The 19,970-nt window shown below is 43.4% G+C and overlaps 1 protein-coding gene and 1 long non-coding RNA gene across 13 annotated transcripts in view; both read right to left on the reverse strand.

Moving 5' to 3' along the window:
- The window catches only part of LOC132460630 (NACHT, LRR and PYD domains-containing protein 3-like), a 521,671-nt gene that overhangs the window by 8,854 nt on the left and 492,847 nt on the right, over positions 1-19,970 (reverse strand). For 3 of the 12 annotated variants that reach the window (XM_060055359.1, XM_060055358.1, XM_060055357.1), the window contains 2 exons: positions 10,344-10,517; positions 4,019-4,192 (listed from right to left, as the gene is read on the reverse strand). The exons of 3 other annotated variants lie outside the window; for them this stretch is intronic. In XM_060055359.1, the coding sequence (XP_059911342.1) occupies positions 4,019-4,192; positions 10,344-10,517 (348 nt within the window). Of the gene's footprint in view, positions 1-4,018; positions 4,193-10,343; positions 10,518-12,279; positions 14,066-14,951; positions 15,807-15,829; positions 16,056-16,240; positions 16,311-17,425; positions 17,546-17,797; positions 17,900-18,006; positions 18,364-18,987; positions 19,162-19,970 lie in introns of those variants that run through there. 6 more of the 12 variants (XM_060055364.1, XM_060055366.1, XM_060055363.1 and 3 more) reach the window with 6 other exon arrangements.
- On the reverse strand, positions 2,603-3,510 carry LOC132460754 (uncharacterized). Its single transcript, XR_009526407.1, has 2 exons — positions 2,790-3,510; positions 2,603-2,689 (listed from the first exon to the last, which is right to left on the reverse strand). It is a non-coding gene; the product is annotated as an uncharacterized LOC132460754 (long non-coding RNA).

Genomic DNA, 19,970 nt, shown 5'->3' on the forward strand with positions numbered 1-19,970 from the left:
TCAACATATGAGAGTGCTGTGTTGAGGAATGCAGTAAAATCTGCCCTTGCCATGTCAGCATCAAGTGGACGGAGACGCTGCAGCTTCAATTTAGTTAAGTAGCCATAGAACTGTTAATCTCGTCTCTGTGTGAGCTTTTGCTTGAAGTTTTCCATGATGGAATATAACTCAACACAGGTGGTTTCATCACTCTCCAGCTTCTTTACAACTTCCTCAAAGAGAGAGAGGATATTATTGCAGAGAAGAAGGTTGCATGCTGTCCTGTTGCATGCTGTCTGATGTCAGACAGCCCACCGTGCGCCACTGAAAACACTCGCCGACATATTTTACAACTTGCCTTGTAAACATCTCGAATGACGCTGTCCAGCCAAGGATGTGCGTCTTCCCACTCACGTCCGTACTTCTGCAAGCGTTTACGCTTTTGAGGACGTGGTGGAGTATCGGGTGTAGCGGACATTTTTAAAAGGCGCAGGTTTTGTGAGCAGCGCCGGTGTGTGGTGTCTGTCGCTAGGCAACCGTGACCACCACACGAATGCGCAGACACACAGATGACCGGAGAGGGTCTTGCGTAGATCCCGCCACGACAATTTTGCTGACCGTAGTATTCCCTGTGTTTTGTTTTGATCATTATTGTTAGATTTAGAATTTGTGTGTGTGACAGACATGTGTATTGGACATTTATGGAAATACGGAACAAATTGCCAAATAAGGGACGATTCCGTATTTTACGGGACGGTTGGCAACCCTAGTCGACCGTTACGTTGGGACTGAGGACAAGAAACGCATGGATGCAGACGCGCAGGAAGATATTTTCGCCAGGGAGTGCGGAGTTACGGTCTACGTAGGCTATAGTTTATATAATTCTAAAGAAACTATGTTACACTGTATTCTGAAGACCACTCAAAAAATTGTTCGTCATTGTCGTGTCTGGCTCTGTGAGTGTGCATGCATGCTATGTGCGTAGGCTGGATAAATCTGATTGCCCAATCAGCCAACCAAGTCAGTTTCGTTTGTGTTTAATTGGTTGTGTTCCTACAAAGCTCTTGCCTTTTGTCACATGCACAGAGCTTAATGCAATTGCTTTTGTTGTACAACTTGTGAAGAAATGTTTTAGGCGTGCATCTCTTTCTCTCCCTCACTCACTCACGCATTCTAACCAGCCGCGTGCCGTCTATATGGGCAGGTGGGGCGGCGAACTCCCTGCAAAAGCATGCTCCCAAAAAAAATAGTTCCTCAGTAAATCATTGCTCCAAGTTTATTGTTAATAATGTGATTGTCACATTAACTATCTATAGTTTCTGTAGGCTTTCCGAAAATTTTTGGTCTGTTGATATCAAATTGATGGTGGTGATTCTAGTTGAGTTTTCGTGTCATGCAATGTGGGGCGGCGGAGCTCAACGACCGCGTCCCTCCGTATGTTTCTCACATAACCCTGCAGGCTGCAATAAGAATTGCAATCAGCGCTATAAGACGCCCATATGGTCGTAAAGTAGTCTGCCCCATGGTCATATTCTAGGACTGTTGTTGTTTAAAATCGAATTACTCCGCCTGTATCTTTCGGCATTGAAGACTATTTATTTATTTCAACAGGTATTCAAATTGCATACCCGATTTCATACCTTATTTAAACAGCTGTTATTGAGAAATATCTGATTTCAAAAGTGTTGTTATTGAGAGATTTGCACACATCGTCGGGCCAAGTTCCAAATCGAAGGTCTGCTTGATTGATGACTTGTATTTCTACTTTTCATGTATTTGCAATGCACTCGCTAAGCCTGTTGTTAAAATAAAATATGGAAGAAATAACTTCCCTATAAGGGACATCATATGACGAGTGTTGCGGATGGCACTTCAAAAGCGTGCAGTAACATTAGGCTATTAGTTTATTTCTTACTCACAATTAGTTTAGTTAACATGTTTTAATGTAGCTCAAAATATATATGTAAAAAATATATATAAATTGTGGGTGTGGTCATACGCAGTAGTTTCTGCCACACCGAAATGAAGGAGCACCGCACGCTACTGACGTTATGTATTTTTCACTGATCCAAGCACTCCAATACAAAAATGTAAAGTAACTTGTAATTTGAGTAACTTTAAAACAAAGTACGTTTTTACTCTTACTCAAGTAGTTTTTCAAATTGGAATATTTACTTTTACTTAAGTAGATTTTGAAGGAGGTAATTTTACTTTTACTTGAGTACAGATTTTCAGTACTCTACCCACCACTGCTTGCACACACGTGTCTGTTGTTTACTTCTAGACGTCACGGTCACGCCGCTATAGGCTACGTCATTGCCACGAGACAGTCTCACAAAACAAATAAGGCAAAATCCCAAATTATTTTACTGTCTATGGCAATTGGCAAAAATAAATCACGGTTTAGTAACGCAGTAACGCAGGCTGCTTGCAGGAAAGTAAAAGTAATCGAATTACTATTTTTGCAATTGTAATCCCTTACTTTACTCGTTATTTGAAAAAAGTAATGGGATTACAGTAACGCGTTATTTCTAACGCGTTACTGCCCATCACTGCATATATGATACATATATAGTAACGCTGTTACCACATGCAGTTGATATACATAGGACTGACACCACGATTCACAATAACCCTTTTATTGGCACACACAAACATAGCTTTCCAACGCACACACAAACACAATGTTCCAACGCTTTCATGACGCCACCTGCAACACACAAACATTAAATACAACGTTACGAGAAAGCCGGTCATGGGACACAATACAAACATCTCACAAACAAGGACAAGACATTAAAAATACTCACGTTGCGGTTGCGCTGGCTTCCGGGTTCCAGAGGATGGGGGAAGACCCGAGGTGAAGTCCGGAAGAACATTTGTGCGTTGTGGGTGTGACGTCAGACGGGCAGGGATCAAGTTTGTGGGATGAGAGGACCCGAATATTTAAGGTGTCAGAGAAGTTACGTATAAGGATGCTTTTAGACCAACATGTTTTGAGTAATGTGTTAATTAGGTGTGGTTTTATTTAAATCAAGAATGTGTAGTTGTATTGTTAATTGAATTACAAGTGTAGTGGGTCAGGCCATGAGGGTTATCTTCAGGGCCAAAACAGGTCTGTGAGGTAGTTGGGTCTGAGGTGAGCTGGTGGCAGCACCTAGCTCTTGGACAAGCCAATGGCTGAATGGAAATGCCAGAGTGGAAGACGGTTATTTTTGAGTTATGCTTATTGACAATCTCCGAAAGTATAATTAGTAATCATGAGAAATTATTTTTTGTGCCTCTTTTTGCCTACTGACAGGCATATTTACCTGCGGCTACAGAGAATAAAACAGGTCAACTGCCTTTGCCAAAACCTCTGTCACACTGCCTCCAGTCTTTGGTTATTACAAATATTTATGTTCAAGATATCTTTTTAATAATAATGTGGCGAGCAGCACGGGAACAACCAGACCGGAGCCCAAGTTCTAAGAATATATATTCATATTATATATATTATGATATTTTCATTGTGTCGTTGCTCTCTCCCTCTTTCCCTATCCCCTCCCCTCTCTGTCCCTCTCCCCCCTCCGTCCCTCTCCCACCCTCTCCTCTCCCCCCCCTCTGTCCCTCCCCCCTCTGTCTTGAAAATACACGATTTTTGTGGAACTTCAATGGGGAATAAAGACTTACAAGACATAACAACATTGAACTGAATTGAATTCATTCTTCATAGTGACACAGGAGGTGCCGGAACATGTTCCGGCTCAAAATAATCACTGCCCCCATGTATTGAAAACATTAACTTCAACTTGTTTAAAGTGAGTGGATCTGTTCACATGAATGGACACAAAAGGCTGGTAGGTGACCAAGGACATCTTTACGAATAGGGTGCCACCAGATTACAAAGATTTTAGCTGGTAAAAAATGTGTCTTGAGCCCTGAGACGATATCATTTACTTATTTATTTCAATCTGTTAACTTTCTGGAGGTAAATCTGTTCAACGTCTTCTGATGTTGGACTTGCGCCGTAACTGTTTGACCATATAGTAAAACTGACCTGAGAGTTTCCAGTGTACAGTGTGGACTCCCCAGTCCAGCAGAGAGCAGCTTCACTCCTGAATCCTGCAGATGATTGGTACTCAGGTCCAGCTCTCTCAGACTAGAGGAGTTGGAGCTGAGAACTGAGGCCAGAGCTTCACAGCATCTCTCTGATAGACGACAGCCATTCAACCTTTACACACAATAAACACAACATGTTAGGAACTGTGATTAAAGTAACTTAAATCTTTTACTTTTAACATAAGGAAGGATTTATGTTGAAATCTTTTGTTTGTTAATTTAACTACTATATACTAGTCAATAAATTAGATCCATATGTTTATTGTTGTTTGTAGTTTATGAGTTGTTTGTAGTGTGTGTATTGAATTTTATTACATGTAGGTCCCACATCAAAGTCTCTCCAACCCTCTCTTCTTTCAAATCTGCACTCAAAACATACTTTTTTACACTAGCCTTCCCCACCTAACTCCCACCTTATTCTTCATATTTAACCTCTGTTTTACTTTTAATCCTAGTCTGTTTTATTATATGTCTGTTACTTAGTTTTGATAGGGCAATATGTAAAGCATCTTAGAGTACCATATTAGGAGCCATGAAATTTCATTTCATCTTCTTCTTCTTCTTATTATTATTATGTTATAGTACATCTACAGAGATGTTATGTATATTAGGGTTACAACCAGCGGCTGCGCAATGGGGGGGGGGCTAGTGGAAGATGAAGCTCCCCCTGAATAAACGCTGAGCCCCCTCCAAGCCCCCCCTCCCAAAACCACCGGTCATTTTGTTATGACAAATATTCATGGTCAAAATCTTTAATTAATAATATGGCGATCAGCACGGGAAAAACCAGACGGGAGCCCAAATTTAACGGCGTCAAAAAATTTAACGCGCGATTAACGCAATTATTTTATAAAAAAAAAAAAATAATTTCTTTGGCTCAAAACAAAGAAGCAGTAGCCTGACTGCTATGTTCAAATGACATTTGTTCAATGCAGTCGTTTAATTGCACTATAGGCTCTTTTTTTGTATCATCCTGTTTTGATCAGTATATGCCAATGTTGTTATCAATAAAAAATCATTTGCACAAGGCAAGCCGATGCACTTCACCATGTTGATAAGAGAATTAAAATGAGAAGAATTATGGGACAAAAAAATCAAGGGATATTTAGCATAGAAAAATAATTTGCGATTAATCGCGATTAATCGTGACTTAACTATGACATTAATGCGATTAATCACGATTAAATATTTTAATCGCTTGACAGCTCTAATATATATATATATATATTAGTGGTGGGCCGTTATCGGCGTTAGCGGCTGCGTTAACGCAAAACTTTTATCGCGCGATAAAAAAAATATCGCCGTTAATCTATTTTCAAACACTTCCTTGTTCGGACCCATCACGTGACTGAACGAACCAATCAGAAGCTAGAATTTAGTCTGAGGTAAACGTGAGGGAATCAGAGAGGCAGATTCAACAGAATATCCTGACTGTGTTAAATATATAAACATGTAAATATGCAAGTAATAATTGTGTAACATAAATATGTAAATGAAGTCCATTTCTAGCAAATTATCTCCAATATAAATTATATTAATTTATTCTACAACTTTCAAATATTTAACTTCTAAACCTTACATTATTGTGGATGATTACACGGCTCTCAATGCTGTAGACTGCTTCATTCACTTGCATGGGCCTTCCCAACGTTCAGCTGTCAATTTTTTTTGTTTATGCTCCGTTCACTTGCATGGGCACTTCACAACTTCCGGCGGTGAATTATGTTTGATAATTCACCGTTGCCAAGTATAATTGACAGTTGTCAAGGTAAACTAAAGGATTTTTTGCCGTTTGCCATTTTAATCTAGATTAATCTAGATTAATTCCAAAATTAATCTAGATTAATCTAGATTAAAAAAAGTAATCTATGCCCACCACTAATATATATATATATATATACATATATATATATATATATATATATATATATATATATATATATATATATATATATATATATATATATATATAAATACACGTATATATATATTGTTACATGAAGACATCAGACTGACTTATGTGTAAGAAAACTGAACTATGAAATCATATTTTTCATTTGCGTAAGTGATGTTGACCATTGCTGCTTGCTGTGTGATTTGATGATTCATATCATACTGTAGCGTGTGGTATTATTTGTTGCATTAAAATGTTTTAGCCCCTGCTATAAACAATCTAGCCCCCCGTAGCTCCCGCAATCATAATTCTTTGGCGCCGCTACTGGTTACAGCTAATAAGTAAATGTTTGACTTTCATTTAGCTTGGCTCTACAGAGAATAAAGTACTCTCCTCCTTTACCTCTTCCCTCTCTCTCCTTGTTCCCGCTCGCTCTTGAGCTCTCACCCTTCCCCCAGATGACCCTCAAGTAACTTTATCAACGCATCCTATCGGTTAAACCCAGAGTGTCCACATAACCAAACTACTGAACAAGGTTAAAATGTTTTTAAAAATAAGTGAGTAACCTTTTATTTTATTTTTTTGAGTAACCTTTTATTAATAATCAATGTATTTTTATGCATGTTTTTATCAATAATTCCTTTTTTTTCTTATAGCAAAATATTTAAATACAGCTGTATTTAATTCTTAATACACAATTATTATTCATTCTTTGCTTTATTTATTATCTCAAATGAATAGAGCTTTTGAGTTAGACTTTTCACCCGAGTTACACAATATAACGTTATGTATATTGAGATACATGTTATAAGTTAACCTAAAAATATGTTTTCTATGTTATCATAACTTTTATATTCTACTATTATAATAATAATAATAATAATAATAATAAAATTGATTGTAAATAGTGCATTTCAGCAAGGGAGTCAGTTTGTTTTTAGAAGTGGTGGGGACAATAACCATAAGCTTGAGTGTGGTCTGAAAAGTGCTGGGTACCCTTATGTAAGCTATTCATCCATTCAACGCTGCATTACAATATGCTCTACAGTGTATTGTCAGGTGTTGAAATGATTCGAATATTCGAATACTGGTTCGGAAAATTAGTATTTGAAGCTTAAATCAGTATTCGGAGCTTCGTTATTTTTCTTTTCCACGTAGGTGACTTTACCAGAGCGAGGGAGGCAAACTATAAGCGTCAGCGACACCAAGCAGAGAAGCGAGAGAGGTGGAGGAAGAATAGATATCTTGTTTCCCTTTACTTTATAACACAACATTAGCGGGATCTCTGGTTGTTTGTTTACGTTCGCTGTACAGCGCCGCGCCAATCAACTGTGACTGGCTTGCTGCAGAGCGTTAGCGTCTTGGGAATACCCGGTCAATATAATGGATATAATATGGACACATAAGACAATCAATATTCGGTATTTGTTATGGATTTATTGTACAAATTCCCTGAAAAGATGCACGTTCCAGGATGAATTGAAAAGCTCCCGTAAGGGCTGAGATGACAGAGAACAGCTGATTTGGAACGGAGCAACAGCTGTTCGCTTTCACGGGGAAAAACTAAGGAACTTCAACCTACTTAGGCCTACTAATTAACGTTCAAAAAGCTATTAAACAAAATATGCAGATACTGTCAAAATCGGTTCCAGGGAGTATATAAGGATTATTAATGTTGTTTTTGATGGTGTATTTTTCTGGAACGAGTATTCGAATATTCGCTCGGAAAAACCAACGAGTATTCGAAGCCTGAAAAATGGCATTCGGGCCAACCCTATGAAGATCCTATTCGAACAATAAAAGTTGAAAACCACAGTTTGTGTTTTGGCTTGTTTTGCAAAACAGCGTTGGAAACACCAGGGTATTGGCTCGGGATATGTAGGCCTAATACTAATACACACAGGACAAAGAACAGTGTTGGCAATTTAACACTTATCTTGACATCGACAGAGTTTACCAGACAAACAATGCCAGACTGTAAAGGGGGTACGAAATGAAACGAGGTACTGAGCATCAGCCTTTTGAAGACGCGCAAGGGCTGCTGGTAGCATATGTTATGCTGCATTAAAAAAAGAAAAATACAAGCACCCAGAGGAGAATTGCATCTGCCAAATCCTGACCACCAGTAAACACTTGCGTAGGACCAATGTAGACTTCACTCGTTACAACATCATAAGAAAATTGTCCGCAAATAAAATCCCCTTCAGTTCAGGATAATCACACAGGTTATGCGAGAACATATTTATGTCAGGATAGGCCTACCAGGCTCCAAGTCGTCACATATCTCAATCAGACTAAACCAACTATAACCACATTGGCATAGCAATCGCACCGTGTGTAGCTGCTACTAGCTGCAATCTATATATACAACGCATACTAACTGAAGCACCAACCAGAATCAGATCAAAATCGCTTGGGACCGTTGGTAACCTTTGGCCAGGTCATCACGATTCACGAGCAAACAGAACCAGCAGCAAAGTTTACGTAAACCAATTTCTTACCTTATGTGGCCCTCCACATGCAGGCTAGATGACGTAACCATATCGATATCCAGTGTCACAAACATGCTTTTTATAGGAAGCAAAAGGACCGGCTATTTTCTGAATAAAATTGTCAATTTTGGCTGTCTGTCTTGAAACTTCTCCAGTGCGTTCACCCCAAAATGCAACGGGACGACAAGATCCCATACAAAGTGAACGTATAGACGCGTATCGGGCGAATATTTTTGATTTGTCGCGCCACACTTTCGCCGTGCACAGGCAAGCGCGTTCACGAGGATTTGTGGCGCGAAAAATTTCAACTTTGACACGAATTTCGCGTGATGACAGCCAATCAGCGTTCAACAGCGTGGCCACTGAGTGACATGTGTAACGTAACAGCCAATCAGCGTTCAACCGTCAAACTCAGCGCAGTGCAGTCCGGGGTGTACTGCAGCATGGAGGAGAAAGTGATTATTGCCGTTTGCGACTCTCGGAGCTCTATATATAATAGTATATAATATAATATAATTGTATATATAATATCAGTCACGGCCAAAAGCTCTGTGTGCCTCCGGATGGCCGTAGCGCAGGGAGCTCATAGGGATTGGGCTTCTCGGGAGTCGGGGTTTGTTTACCGGCGTTGCCGCCTATCACATGATTTTAGACTCGACGATTTCGGTTGAGTATGTGGGGATATATATATATATATTTTTTTTTTTCCTTTTTTAAAAGTGGTGGGGACAAAATTCGTTTTTCAAATAGTGGGGGGGACATGTCCCCCCGTCCCCCCCGTAATCGACGCCTATGCATTTCAGGATACTCAAGGTCGCTTCACAAGAGTGGGAGGTAGGGTGTGTCTGTAGGTGAGTGAGTGAGAGTGCAAAATGAGCAAGGCGCTGGGTGGGGTCGTGAGTTAGAGGCCATAGGCCTCAGAGAAAAGGTGTGTTTTCGTGTACTTTTTGAAAGTCTCCACGGAAGGGGCACAGCGGATGTTGGGGGGTAGCTGGTTTCACAGAGTGGGGGCGGACACGCAAAAGGCCCTTTCCCCAAAGGTCTTGAGTCTCGTGCGGGGAATTTCCAGCTGGTCCTTGTCAGAGGACCTGAGGGACTGCAGGGGGGTGTAGGGGTGGAGGAGGTCAGAGAGGTAACGGGGGGCCAGAGCATGGAGGGACTTGTATGTGAGTAATAGAATTATGATTTAATGTGGAACTTGACTGGTAACCAGTGGAGCTGCATCAGGGTGGGGGTGATGTGCTGCCAGGGCCTAATGCCAGTTAAGACCCTTGCAGCTGAGTTCTGCACATGTTGCAGTCTGTCCAGGGTTTTAGAGGGGACACCGGTGAGTATGCCGTCGCAGTAGTCCAGGCGGGTAGAACTGAAGCAGTGGATCAGGGTTTGAGTAACTGAGTGAGGGTCGGAGTCGTGCGATGATCTTCAGGTGGTATCTTATGACATTCTTAATGTGGGACTGGAATGATAGGGGGGGGGTCCAGGATGACACCCAGGTTGCGGACTACGGGTGATGGGGTGATGGAGCAGCCATCCACTTCCAGGAGTAGATCACCAACCTTCCTGAGCAGTGACTTGGGGGCCACCACCACGATTATGTATATTTTCGTTGTGTGTACTCCCTCCGCCCCTCCCCCTCCCTCCACCCCTCTCCCCCCTCTGTCCCTCTCCCCCCTCCGCCCCTCTGACCAAGGACATTTTTACGTCTAATAAAGGGGCGCACATTTGTTAGGGTACCACCAAATTAAAAAGATAGTAGCCAATATGAATTGTATCTTGAGCCCTGAGACGACATTATTTACCTGTTAACTTTCTGGAGGTGAATCTGTTCAATGTCCTCTGATGTAGAACTTGTGGTGTAACCATTGGGTAAAACTGACCTGAGCGTTTCCAGTGTACAGTGTGGACTCCCCAGTCCAGCAGAGAGCAGCTTCACTCCTGAATCCTGTAGATCATTGGTACTCAGATCCAGCTCTCTCAGACTAGAGGACTTGGAGCTGAGAACTGAGGCCAGAGCTTCACAGCATCTCTCTGACAGATTACAGTCATTCAGCCTGCACACACAATAACAGAACACCTTAAGAACTATGAGTAACGTAGATCTTTTACTTTGAACATAATCAAGGACTTGCGTTGAAATCTTTAATTAGAGATGTTTTATGAATTTAACTAATATATACTAGTCCATGGTTTCTCAACGAGGCCGCTACCGCCCCCTTGGGGGCGTTAGCACAACCTAGGGGGCCTCTGGGAACGTTCAATTTTTTTGGTGAAAAATAAATAGCCTATGAAGGGGGTCGCCGGCCCTCCGCTGCGCGTCAGGGCCGGATAATGCCCCTTAACAGTGGTATAATGAGCACATACCACAGCCTGTCGTGATCTATTGCTTAATTATAGCAACATTTTTAAATACAGCTGTATTTCTGGCCTTTATTTATTAATTCATGATAAATGGAGCTTTTGAGTTTGACGTTTCATCTTGTTTACACAATATGACGTTGTGTATATTGAGATACATGTTATAAGTTAACCTCAAAAGATGTTTTTGATGTTATCATAACTTTTATATTCTACTATTATGTATATTTTCGTTGTGTGTACTCCCTCCGTCCCTCCCCCTCCCTCCGCCCCTCTCCCCCCTCTGTCCCTTTGTTCCTCTCCCCCCTCCGTTCCTCTTGCCCCTCTCGTCCCTCCCCCCCTCTGTCTCTCACCCCCCCCCCTCTGCCCCTCTCCCTCCTTTGTCCCTCTCCCCCTTCCCCCCCTCCCCCCCTCTGTCCGTCTCCCTCCTCTGTCCCTCTCCCCCTTCTGTCCCTCTTCCCCCTCTCCCCCCTCTGTCCCTCTCTGTCCTTCTCCCCCCTCTGTCCCCCCCCCTTCTGTCTCTCTTCCCCCTCTCCCCCTCTGTCCCTCTCCACCCTCCGCCCCTCTGTCCCTTTCCCCTCTCTGTCCCTCTCCCCCCTCTGTCCCTCTCCCCCCTCTGTCCTTGTCCCCTCTCTGTCCCTCTCCCCTCTCTGTCCCTCTCCCCCCTCTGTCCTTGTCCCCTCTCTGTCCCTCTCCCCCCTCTGTCCCTCTCCCCTCTCTGTCCCTCTCCCCTCTCTGTCCCTCTCCCCCCTCTGTCCTTGTCCCCTCTCTGTCCCTCTCCCCTCTCTGTCCCTCTCCCCCCTCTGTCCTTGTCCCCTCTCTGTCCCTCTCCCCTCTCTGTCCCTCTCTGTCCTTCTCCCCCCTCTGTCCCTCTCAACCCTCCACCCCTCTCCCCTCTCTGTCCCTCTCCCCCCTCTGTCCCTCTCGCCCTTCTGTACTTCCCCTCTCTCCCCTGTCTGGTCCCCCCCCCCCCCTCTGTCTTACCATGAAAATTCAGCTCAAAACGAAAATGCAAACACAAGATGTCTGTGGAACTTCAATGGGGAATGGAGTAACAAGACAGCTAAACACATTGAACTGAATTATAACCAAACTACGGAACAATGTTAAAATGTTATAAAATAGTGGGTTACCTTTTATCAACAATAAAAGTATATTTATAAATCTATCCGTATCAATAATTACTTATTAATACATATAGCTACATATTTAAATAGAGCTGTATTTAACTATTATTAAACATTATTAATTCTTTCTTTCAATATTTCCTTATTACATAGAAAGATCTTTTGAGTTTGACTTTTCAACCTGTTAACACAATATAATGTTGTGTATATTGAGATAAATGTTATAAGATAACCTCAAAAGATGTTTTCTATGTAACTTTTATATTCTACTATAGGTATATTACTAGGTATATTGTGTTGTGTGTATTTTGATACATATTGATGAACCTACAGAGACGTTTTGGAGGCTTTGACCACTGGCAGCAGCCTCAGAAGACCCTCCTCTGAAGCAGAGTATTTCTTCAGGTCAAACACGTCCAGCTCCTTTTCTGATGACAGTAAGATGAAGACCAGAGCTGACCACTGAGCAGGAGAGACATGTGTTTTGAAGAGACTTCCTGATGTCAGGGACTGTTGGATCTCCTCCACCAGCGAACGGTCGTTCAGCTCATTCAGACAGTGGAACAGATTGATGCTTCTCTCTGGAGAGAGATCTCCATCGATCTTCTTCTTGATGTATGACACGGTTTCCTTGTTGGTGTGTGAGCTACTTCTTCTCTGTCCCAGCAGACCTCGTAGAACATTCTGATTTGTCTCTAGAGAGAGGCCCAGGAGGAAGCGGAGGAACAAGTCCAGGTGTCCGTTCTCACTCTGTAAGGCCTTGTCCACAGCACTCTGGTAGAAGAGGAGGAGTCTATCTTCACCGGAGGTTGGTTGTTCTTCTGAGAGCAGATTGACACCAGTGTGAATGAAGGACCGAAAGACATAAAGGGCAGCTAGAAACTCCTGGAGACTCAGATGGACAAAGCAGAACACCTTGTCCTGGTAAAGCCCACACTCCTCTTTAAAGATCTGGGTGATCATTCCTGAGTACACTGAGGCTTCATTGATATATTTTTTACACTCTACCAGGTCTACCTCATAGAAGATCAGGTTGCCACTCTCCAGCTGGTTAAAAGCCAGTTTTCCCAGAGAAACAATGATCTCCCTGCTCTGTGAACTCCAGTGTGGATCTGTTTCAGCTATCGAACGATACTTCCTGTCCCCCTGAATGGACTGAACCCTCAGGAAGTGGCTGTACATCTGAGTTACAGTCTTGGGCGTCTCTTCTCCTATCTGGGATGTTTTGAAGAAGTCCTCCAGAACTGTAGCAGTGATCCAACAGAAGACTGGAATGTGACACATGATGTGGAGGCTTGGGGATTTCTTGACGTGGGAGATGATTGTGCTGGCCAGCATCTTGTCACTGAATCTTTTTCTGAAGTACTCCTCCTTCTGTGGGTCGGTGAATCCCCTCACCTCTGTCACCATGTCAACACAATCAGCAGGGATCTGATTGGCTGCCGCAGGGCGTGTGGTTATCCAGATGCGAGCGGAGGGAAGCAGGTCGCCCCTGATGAGGTTTGTCAGTAGAACGTCCACCGAGGTGGACTTTGTGACATCAGTCCAGATCGGACTGTACTGGAAGTCCAGAGGAAGTCGACACTCATCCAGTCCATCCAAGATAAAGACAACTTGGAACCGGTCGTATCTGCAGATTCCTGCTTCTTTGGTCTCAATAAAGAAGTGATGAAGAAGTTCCACCAAGCTAAACTCTTTCCCTTTTAGTAAATTCAGCTCTCTGAAAGTGAAGAGAAACGTGAAGTGTATGTCGTGGTTGGCTTTTTCTTCTGCCCAGTCCAGAGTGAACTTGTGTGTTAAGATGGTTTTACCAATTCCGGCCACTCCTGTTGTCATTATAGTCCTGATTGGTTTATCTTTTCCAGGTAAGGGTTTAAAGATGTCTCCACATTTGATTGGTGTTTCCTCCTTGACTGGTTTCCTGGAAGTTGTTTCAATCAGTCTGACCTCATGTTCCTTGTTGACCTCTCCACTGCCTCTCTCTGTGATGAAAATCTCTGTGTAGAACTCATTCAGAGGTGTTGAATGTCCTGCTTTAGCGATTCCCTGAAACACACACCAGAACTTCTTCTTCAAATGAGACTTGATTTTATGTTGGCACTCGACAGCAGCAGATCCTAAATGGGAAAACAACAGAAGACATCAGTTAGTGGCTGATGGTGGCATCAGTGGAAAAATGTCAATATTTCCCGTTGAATATCAACTTCATGATATTTAGTGGCTTCATAACTGTTGACCGGAGAAGTTGTTCGTGACAAAGACTGCATGTTACAGATTAAAAATGTTCAGGACTATTTAATTTTTTCCACTGCAATAAGATTGGTCTAATGATAGTAATAATGATATTGAATTGGTGTAAGATGACATGCTGATATAAGAAGATAGTGTTCCATCACTCCCACTGAGTTATTCTGCTGTTGATCTTCAGTTTATGTTTAATATTAATAATATTAATAATAATTATAATTATAATTACATTGAAGAACGTTTTATTTCAAGGCGCCTTTCTACACCCAAGGTCGCCTTCCAATTCATATAACAATCTAGAGTCAAAAACAGCAAGAGCTGCATCGCCAACAGCATGGTCAAAACAAGACATAATACCCAGATAGGAGGGAATAAGAACAGCAGTGAGGAGACCCAGGTAGGAGGGGGTAAGAACAGTGAGGAGAACCAGGTAGGAGGGGGTAGGAACAGTGACGAGACCCAGGTAGGAGGGGGTAAGAACAGCAGTGAGGTGACCCACGTAGGAGAGGGTAAGAACAGTGAGGGGACCCAGATAGGAGGGGGTAAGAACAGCAGTGAGGAGACCCAGGTAGGAGGGGGTAAGAACAGTGAGGAGACCCAGATAGGAGGGGGTAAGAACAGCAGTGAGGAGACCCAGGTAGGAGGGGGTAAGAACAGTGAGGAGACCCAGGGAGGAGGGGGTAAGAACAGCACTGAGGAGACCCAGGTAGGAGGGGGTAAGAACAGCACCACAACAGGGATACGAGCGGAACCCACGGTAGGAGGTCATTACAGCGAGCAGGCCAGTGGGAACACGTGTTTTGAGGAGAGTTTGAATGTTGTCAGGGTGTCTCCAAAGCCTAGGAGCAGTGTTGCTCAGAGCCCTAGCACCCACGGTGCTGAGAACCCTAGCACCTATGGTGCTGAGAGCACTAGCACCCACGGTGCCGAGAGCCCTAGCAACCATGGTGCTGAGAGCCCTAGCAACCACGTTGCTGAGGCGGGAGGTTGTGATGGTGAAGACCAGCTGAGGATGACGAAGGGAGCGACAGGGCCTGACCGAGGTCGGGGAGAGAATGGGGGCAACATTGTGGAGGGCTTTGTCGGTGAGCAGAAGGGCTATAAGGTCAATCCGGTGTAGGACAGGGAGCCAGTGTATTTGGACGAGAACTGGGGTGATCTGGTCGGACAATTTGGTGCTGGTAATGATGATGTTTAACATTCTTTAACCTGATACCCCCACAATAACCCTACATATCTGGTTCAAACCATTTACCCTGATACCTCCACTGTAACCCTACATCTCTGGATCCAACCATTTAACCTGATACCCCCACTATAACTCTACACATCTGGATCAAACCATCTAACCTGAAACCCCATAATAACCCTACTTATCTGGATCAAACCATTTAACCTGATACCCCCTCTCTAACCCGACATCTCTGGATCAAACCATTTAACCTGTTACCCCCAATATAACCCTACATATCTGGATCAAACAATTTTACCCCAAAGACGAAAGATTGTCTCCACATTGAAGTTTGAAATGTATAAGTCTCAAATTATGTCATTTAGTCTCAACAGAAAAAAATAAATCTCCTACTGCTCATCAAAATGTATATTTCTCTGTTTTCAAGATAAGAGTCTCTTACCGCTCAACAGTTTGTCAGCAATTCCCTTCTGGTTCATCTCCATCAGGCAGAGCTTTGTGATGTCCACCACTCCCTCAATGGCGCGCCTCCTCTGCTCCTCGTTCTTACTATCCACCTCCTCCTCCTCCCTCTGACTCTCTGAGCATTGTGGGCAATCTGGGAAGAGATCCCTCCAGAGCTTCTTCAGCTCCTTGTCTAGGAAAGCGTGTGCGTTCTCCTCAGCCCTCTGGAACAGAACAAACATCAAGGAGAACTTTACTCTAAACTCACTAAGGACATCAGAAGCATCTGTCCTGGAATCACGTCCCGCTGGTCTAAAGAGGGAAGCCTGGAGACTATGAGCACCACAAGAGATGCTTTCTAATGTTCATGGAAAGCTAAATTTAAATATTTTGGTGGACATTTACACACCTTGATCAGCTCTGTTTGATGCTGGTGTACAGACTGAGCACTGGTAACCTTTGACCACCCCTGGTGTTGTCTGTGGAGAACACACACACACACGCACGCACACACGCACACACGCACACGTGATGGGACATTGGTACTGTAAGGACAAACTGCTCTCCAGCTCATCATCGGTCTCTACAGTAGGCGCTCTGTGAAGGTTTTTTTATCGGGACCAACAGGCCATGTGACACGGAGGGAGGCTGTGGTACCCATAGACATAGTAAAGAATAGACGGCACATAGGCCGCTACTTCCTACGGGCGCTGACGAGCCGTAGGGCCGCCATCTTGGACCGAACGACCGCTCCACTCAGTGTAATCTGTTTGGCAGGTGCAATGAACTGAAAACCAAACTGATTTTCACGCTTTTTCTTTTTGCTGCTGAGCGTCTGACACATCGATGTGTTCCACTGGAGCTGGGCCGATGCGTGATGTCATGCGTCTCAAGACGGTTTTACACTGCCAAATATGCCCGTCTTATGCATGCCTTTTTCCTGGCATGGTCCGCATGTTTACACTGCCCGAGGTCAATTGCCTGCTTGAGCTAGCACCCCAATTTACCCGACCGGACCCTACAAAATAAAGAATATGTTGGTATTTTTGCACATGTGAACAGTAAATCGCGTTTGTAGCCTTGACTCAGATGTGAACTCATTCTTGCATGCGGGTGTCTTCATTAAAAAAAAAATAGAAACATTCAGGAGTATCCAAATTAGTCTAAAGTGGCCAAGACTCCGTGCGTAGCCCCTCCTTCTCCAGTGAACCAATATTATTAAATCCCCTCGGTTTCACACAGGCAAGATTGTAAAATTGCTTGGCGTGCCAAGCCGTGACCGGAACACCTTGGCAGTGTCAAATGGCCTTCAGAGTGTGTTCTTCTGTTACTACCATAGCCATGTTGCAGATCAACACACAGGCTTTGGTCCTGCGCTACTGAACTGATGTCTTTCACACTCCTCGTTTAAATGTCGAGGTTCATGTCTAACTTTCGCCTTCCCAACGTGAACAACCTCTTTTTAGCTGTCGAAACGCTTTGCGCCAGCAGAGGCAGACGTTGGCCCACTGATTAATGGTCCAGGGGCCGAATAAAGATGATCCGCGGGCGGGCAACCAGTTGAACAGCCCTGATGTAGTGGTTGAATCCTCACCTTTCCTTAGAAGCTTGGTGATTTCCATCTTTAAAGTTATGACGTTGTTCCATAGACCAGTCACTCTTCGTGGAGACACAGCTGGGTCCAGGGGAGTCTGCTCTCTGCTGCTGGAGTCTTCTAGAAAAACAAGAACCAGGATTTATAGACGTTTGATAAATTTTTGTAATCCCTGATGAATCCTCCCCTCTTCTCAATAGACTGATTTCGTTCTTTATAGTTAACCGGTTGTTCCATAGAGTGGTCACTCTTCATGGAGACACAGCTGGGTCCAGGAGAGTCTGCTCTCTCCCGCTGGACTCTTCAAGAGAAACAAGGGTTTATGGATGCAGGATAGACACTGTATTTCTATTATATCTGATAAATTCTTACCCTTGTTCATGAATTTGCTCCTTTTTTCTGAACAGGTTACGTATGCTCTTCATGGAGACACGGCTGGGTCCAGGGGATTCTGCTCTCTCCTGCTGCTCTGGCCTTCAACCCACACACAGCTGTTACTCAGACTAATGATGGAGTCATGATGCATCACTGCTGAGCTCTGAGATGGACAACAGTCACAGACAGAGAGATCCTCTTCTTACCTCTTAGCTTTGCTCCGGCGGCCATGTTCCCCAGACAGAGTGGTCTTAGAGGTAGGACCCCCCTCCTCTCTCTCCTCATCCATAGTAGACTGGGGAAAATACGTTGCGTCCCATACGCTATAAAGTTATGAAAGTATAAATGTAAGGGAAGAAAAGGAGGTTAAAGTGTTAAACAAGTTGGTAAGGTGAACGGTTTTAAAGGAGCAGAAAGAAGGGCTGCTTGCTGCAACAGGCCATTGAGATGAGGAAATCAACTTTAACATGAGGAAGTTGCAGAACTGAACCGACTTGACTCACTTACACAAACACACACACACACACGCACGCACGCACGCACGCACGCACGCACGCACGCACGCACGCACGCACGCACGCACGCACGCACGCACGCACGCACGCACGCACGCACACACACACACACACACACACACACACACACACACACACACACACACATACACACACAAACAGACAAGGATCAAACTGAGCCAACTGTAAACTCTGCCATATATATATATATATACTGTATATATAATATATATAGGCCCATATAGGGGAGAGTGGGGTAAGATGAACCAGTGGGTAAGTTGACCCACCCCCTGTGTTTAGGCCACTGTACACATTTGTTGGACCATCAATTCAGGAAGCAGCCATCCTTTATATCTGGCTTTGATGAGAGAGCACGTGGTCAAGCTGCAAGTACGTTTCTTTATCCCAATAAACATTTTTTTCACGTCAAAGTACGTTTTTAACCTGTCAGGTATAATGACTGCTACCTCAAATCAAATCATCCATCTGTCAAAAATATCCAAAATATCACCCTCAATGTTCAATTTACAACAGGACAGTAAAGCAGTTAAACATTAAGATGTATTCTCTATAAAACAGATATAAACGGTAGTAAACTGGTTGATCATTATTATATACCAGTTACCTAAGGACAATATAAACGGCAGTAAGCTGTCTCTCATCTTTTCTTACCTTATCTACTCCAGGATTAAAATGCGTCCATACAATAAAAAACGTTGTAAAAGTATTAATGCAAGAGGAAACTAAGGTTAAAGTGTTTATAAAACGAGTAAATCAGGGGAAAGGTTTTAAAGTGGAGGAAGAAGGGCTGATCGATGCGACCGACCCTTCAGAGGGGGAAGTTCCAGGAGCCGGCCCTCTCAGCCAGCGCGTGTCACGTGTTTTAGGGGAAAACGAAGATATCGCAACACACACACACACACACACACACACACACACACACACACACACACACACACACACACACACACCACACACACACACACACACACACACACACACACTAGGATCACTGAGCCAACTGGAAAGTCTGCCTTAAAAAATATGTGTAATAAATAGGCCTATATATAATATAATAATACCATATAACAATAGCCTGTGTAGACTATCAGTACATTACTGCATGTCAACACAGACCAACATATCCTGTTCCCTGAGTACGAGTGGCGCCCCTCAGGACGCAGACTCCAGGCTGTCGGACACAGAGGAGGAAGGCAACCTTCACCCCCAGGGCTGTCCAGCTCCTTAATGCTGGTCACTGACTCATCAACATGCTGCAATGTACTTTAGAATGGAAGCACTTCATGAAGCACTTTTTACTCATGTGTTGAATGTTGTTGTTACGATGCGTGTGTTGCTTGATTGTGTAGTGTTTGTGGGCTGCTTGAGTTTGTAGATTGTGTCTCTTATTTAGCTACTGTTATGTGCCTCCCCTTTAAATTGCTCCTCAGGGACAAGTAAAGTGATTTGAATTTAATTGAATTAGTGATGTCATTCGATATGCTTATTACATGTTGTTACATGCAGCTCATCACACTAACAATAAGCTGTTATAACTTTATATCAGTCAGCTGTTATCCTGCTCTTATCCATCACACTAACAATAAGATGTTATAACTTTATATCAGTCACCTGTTTTGCCATGTTGCCATGTT

This window comes from Gadus macrocephalus, chromosome 7 (assembly GCF_031168955.1).
Source record: "Gadus macrocephalus chromosome 7, ASM3116895v1".
In the NCBI taxonomy this organism is placed as follows: Eukaryota; Metazoa; Chordata; class Actinopteri; order Gadiformes; family Gadidae; genus Gadus; species Gadus macrocephalus.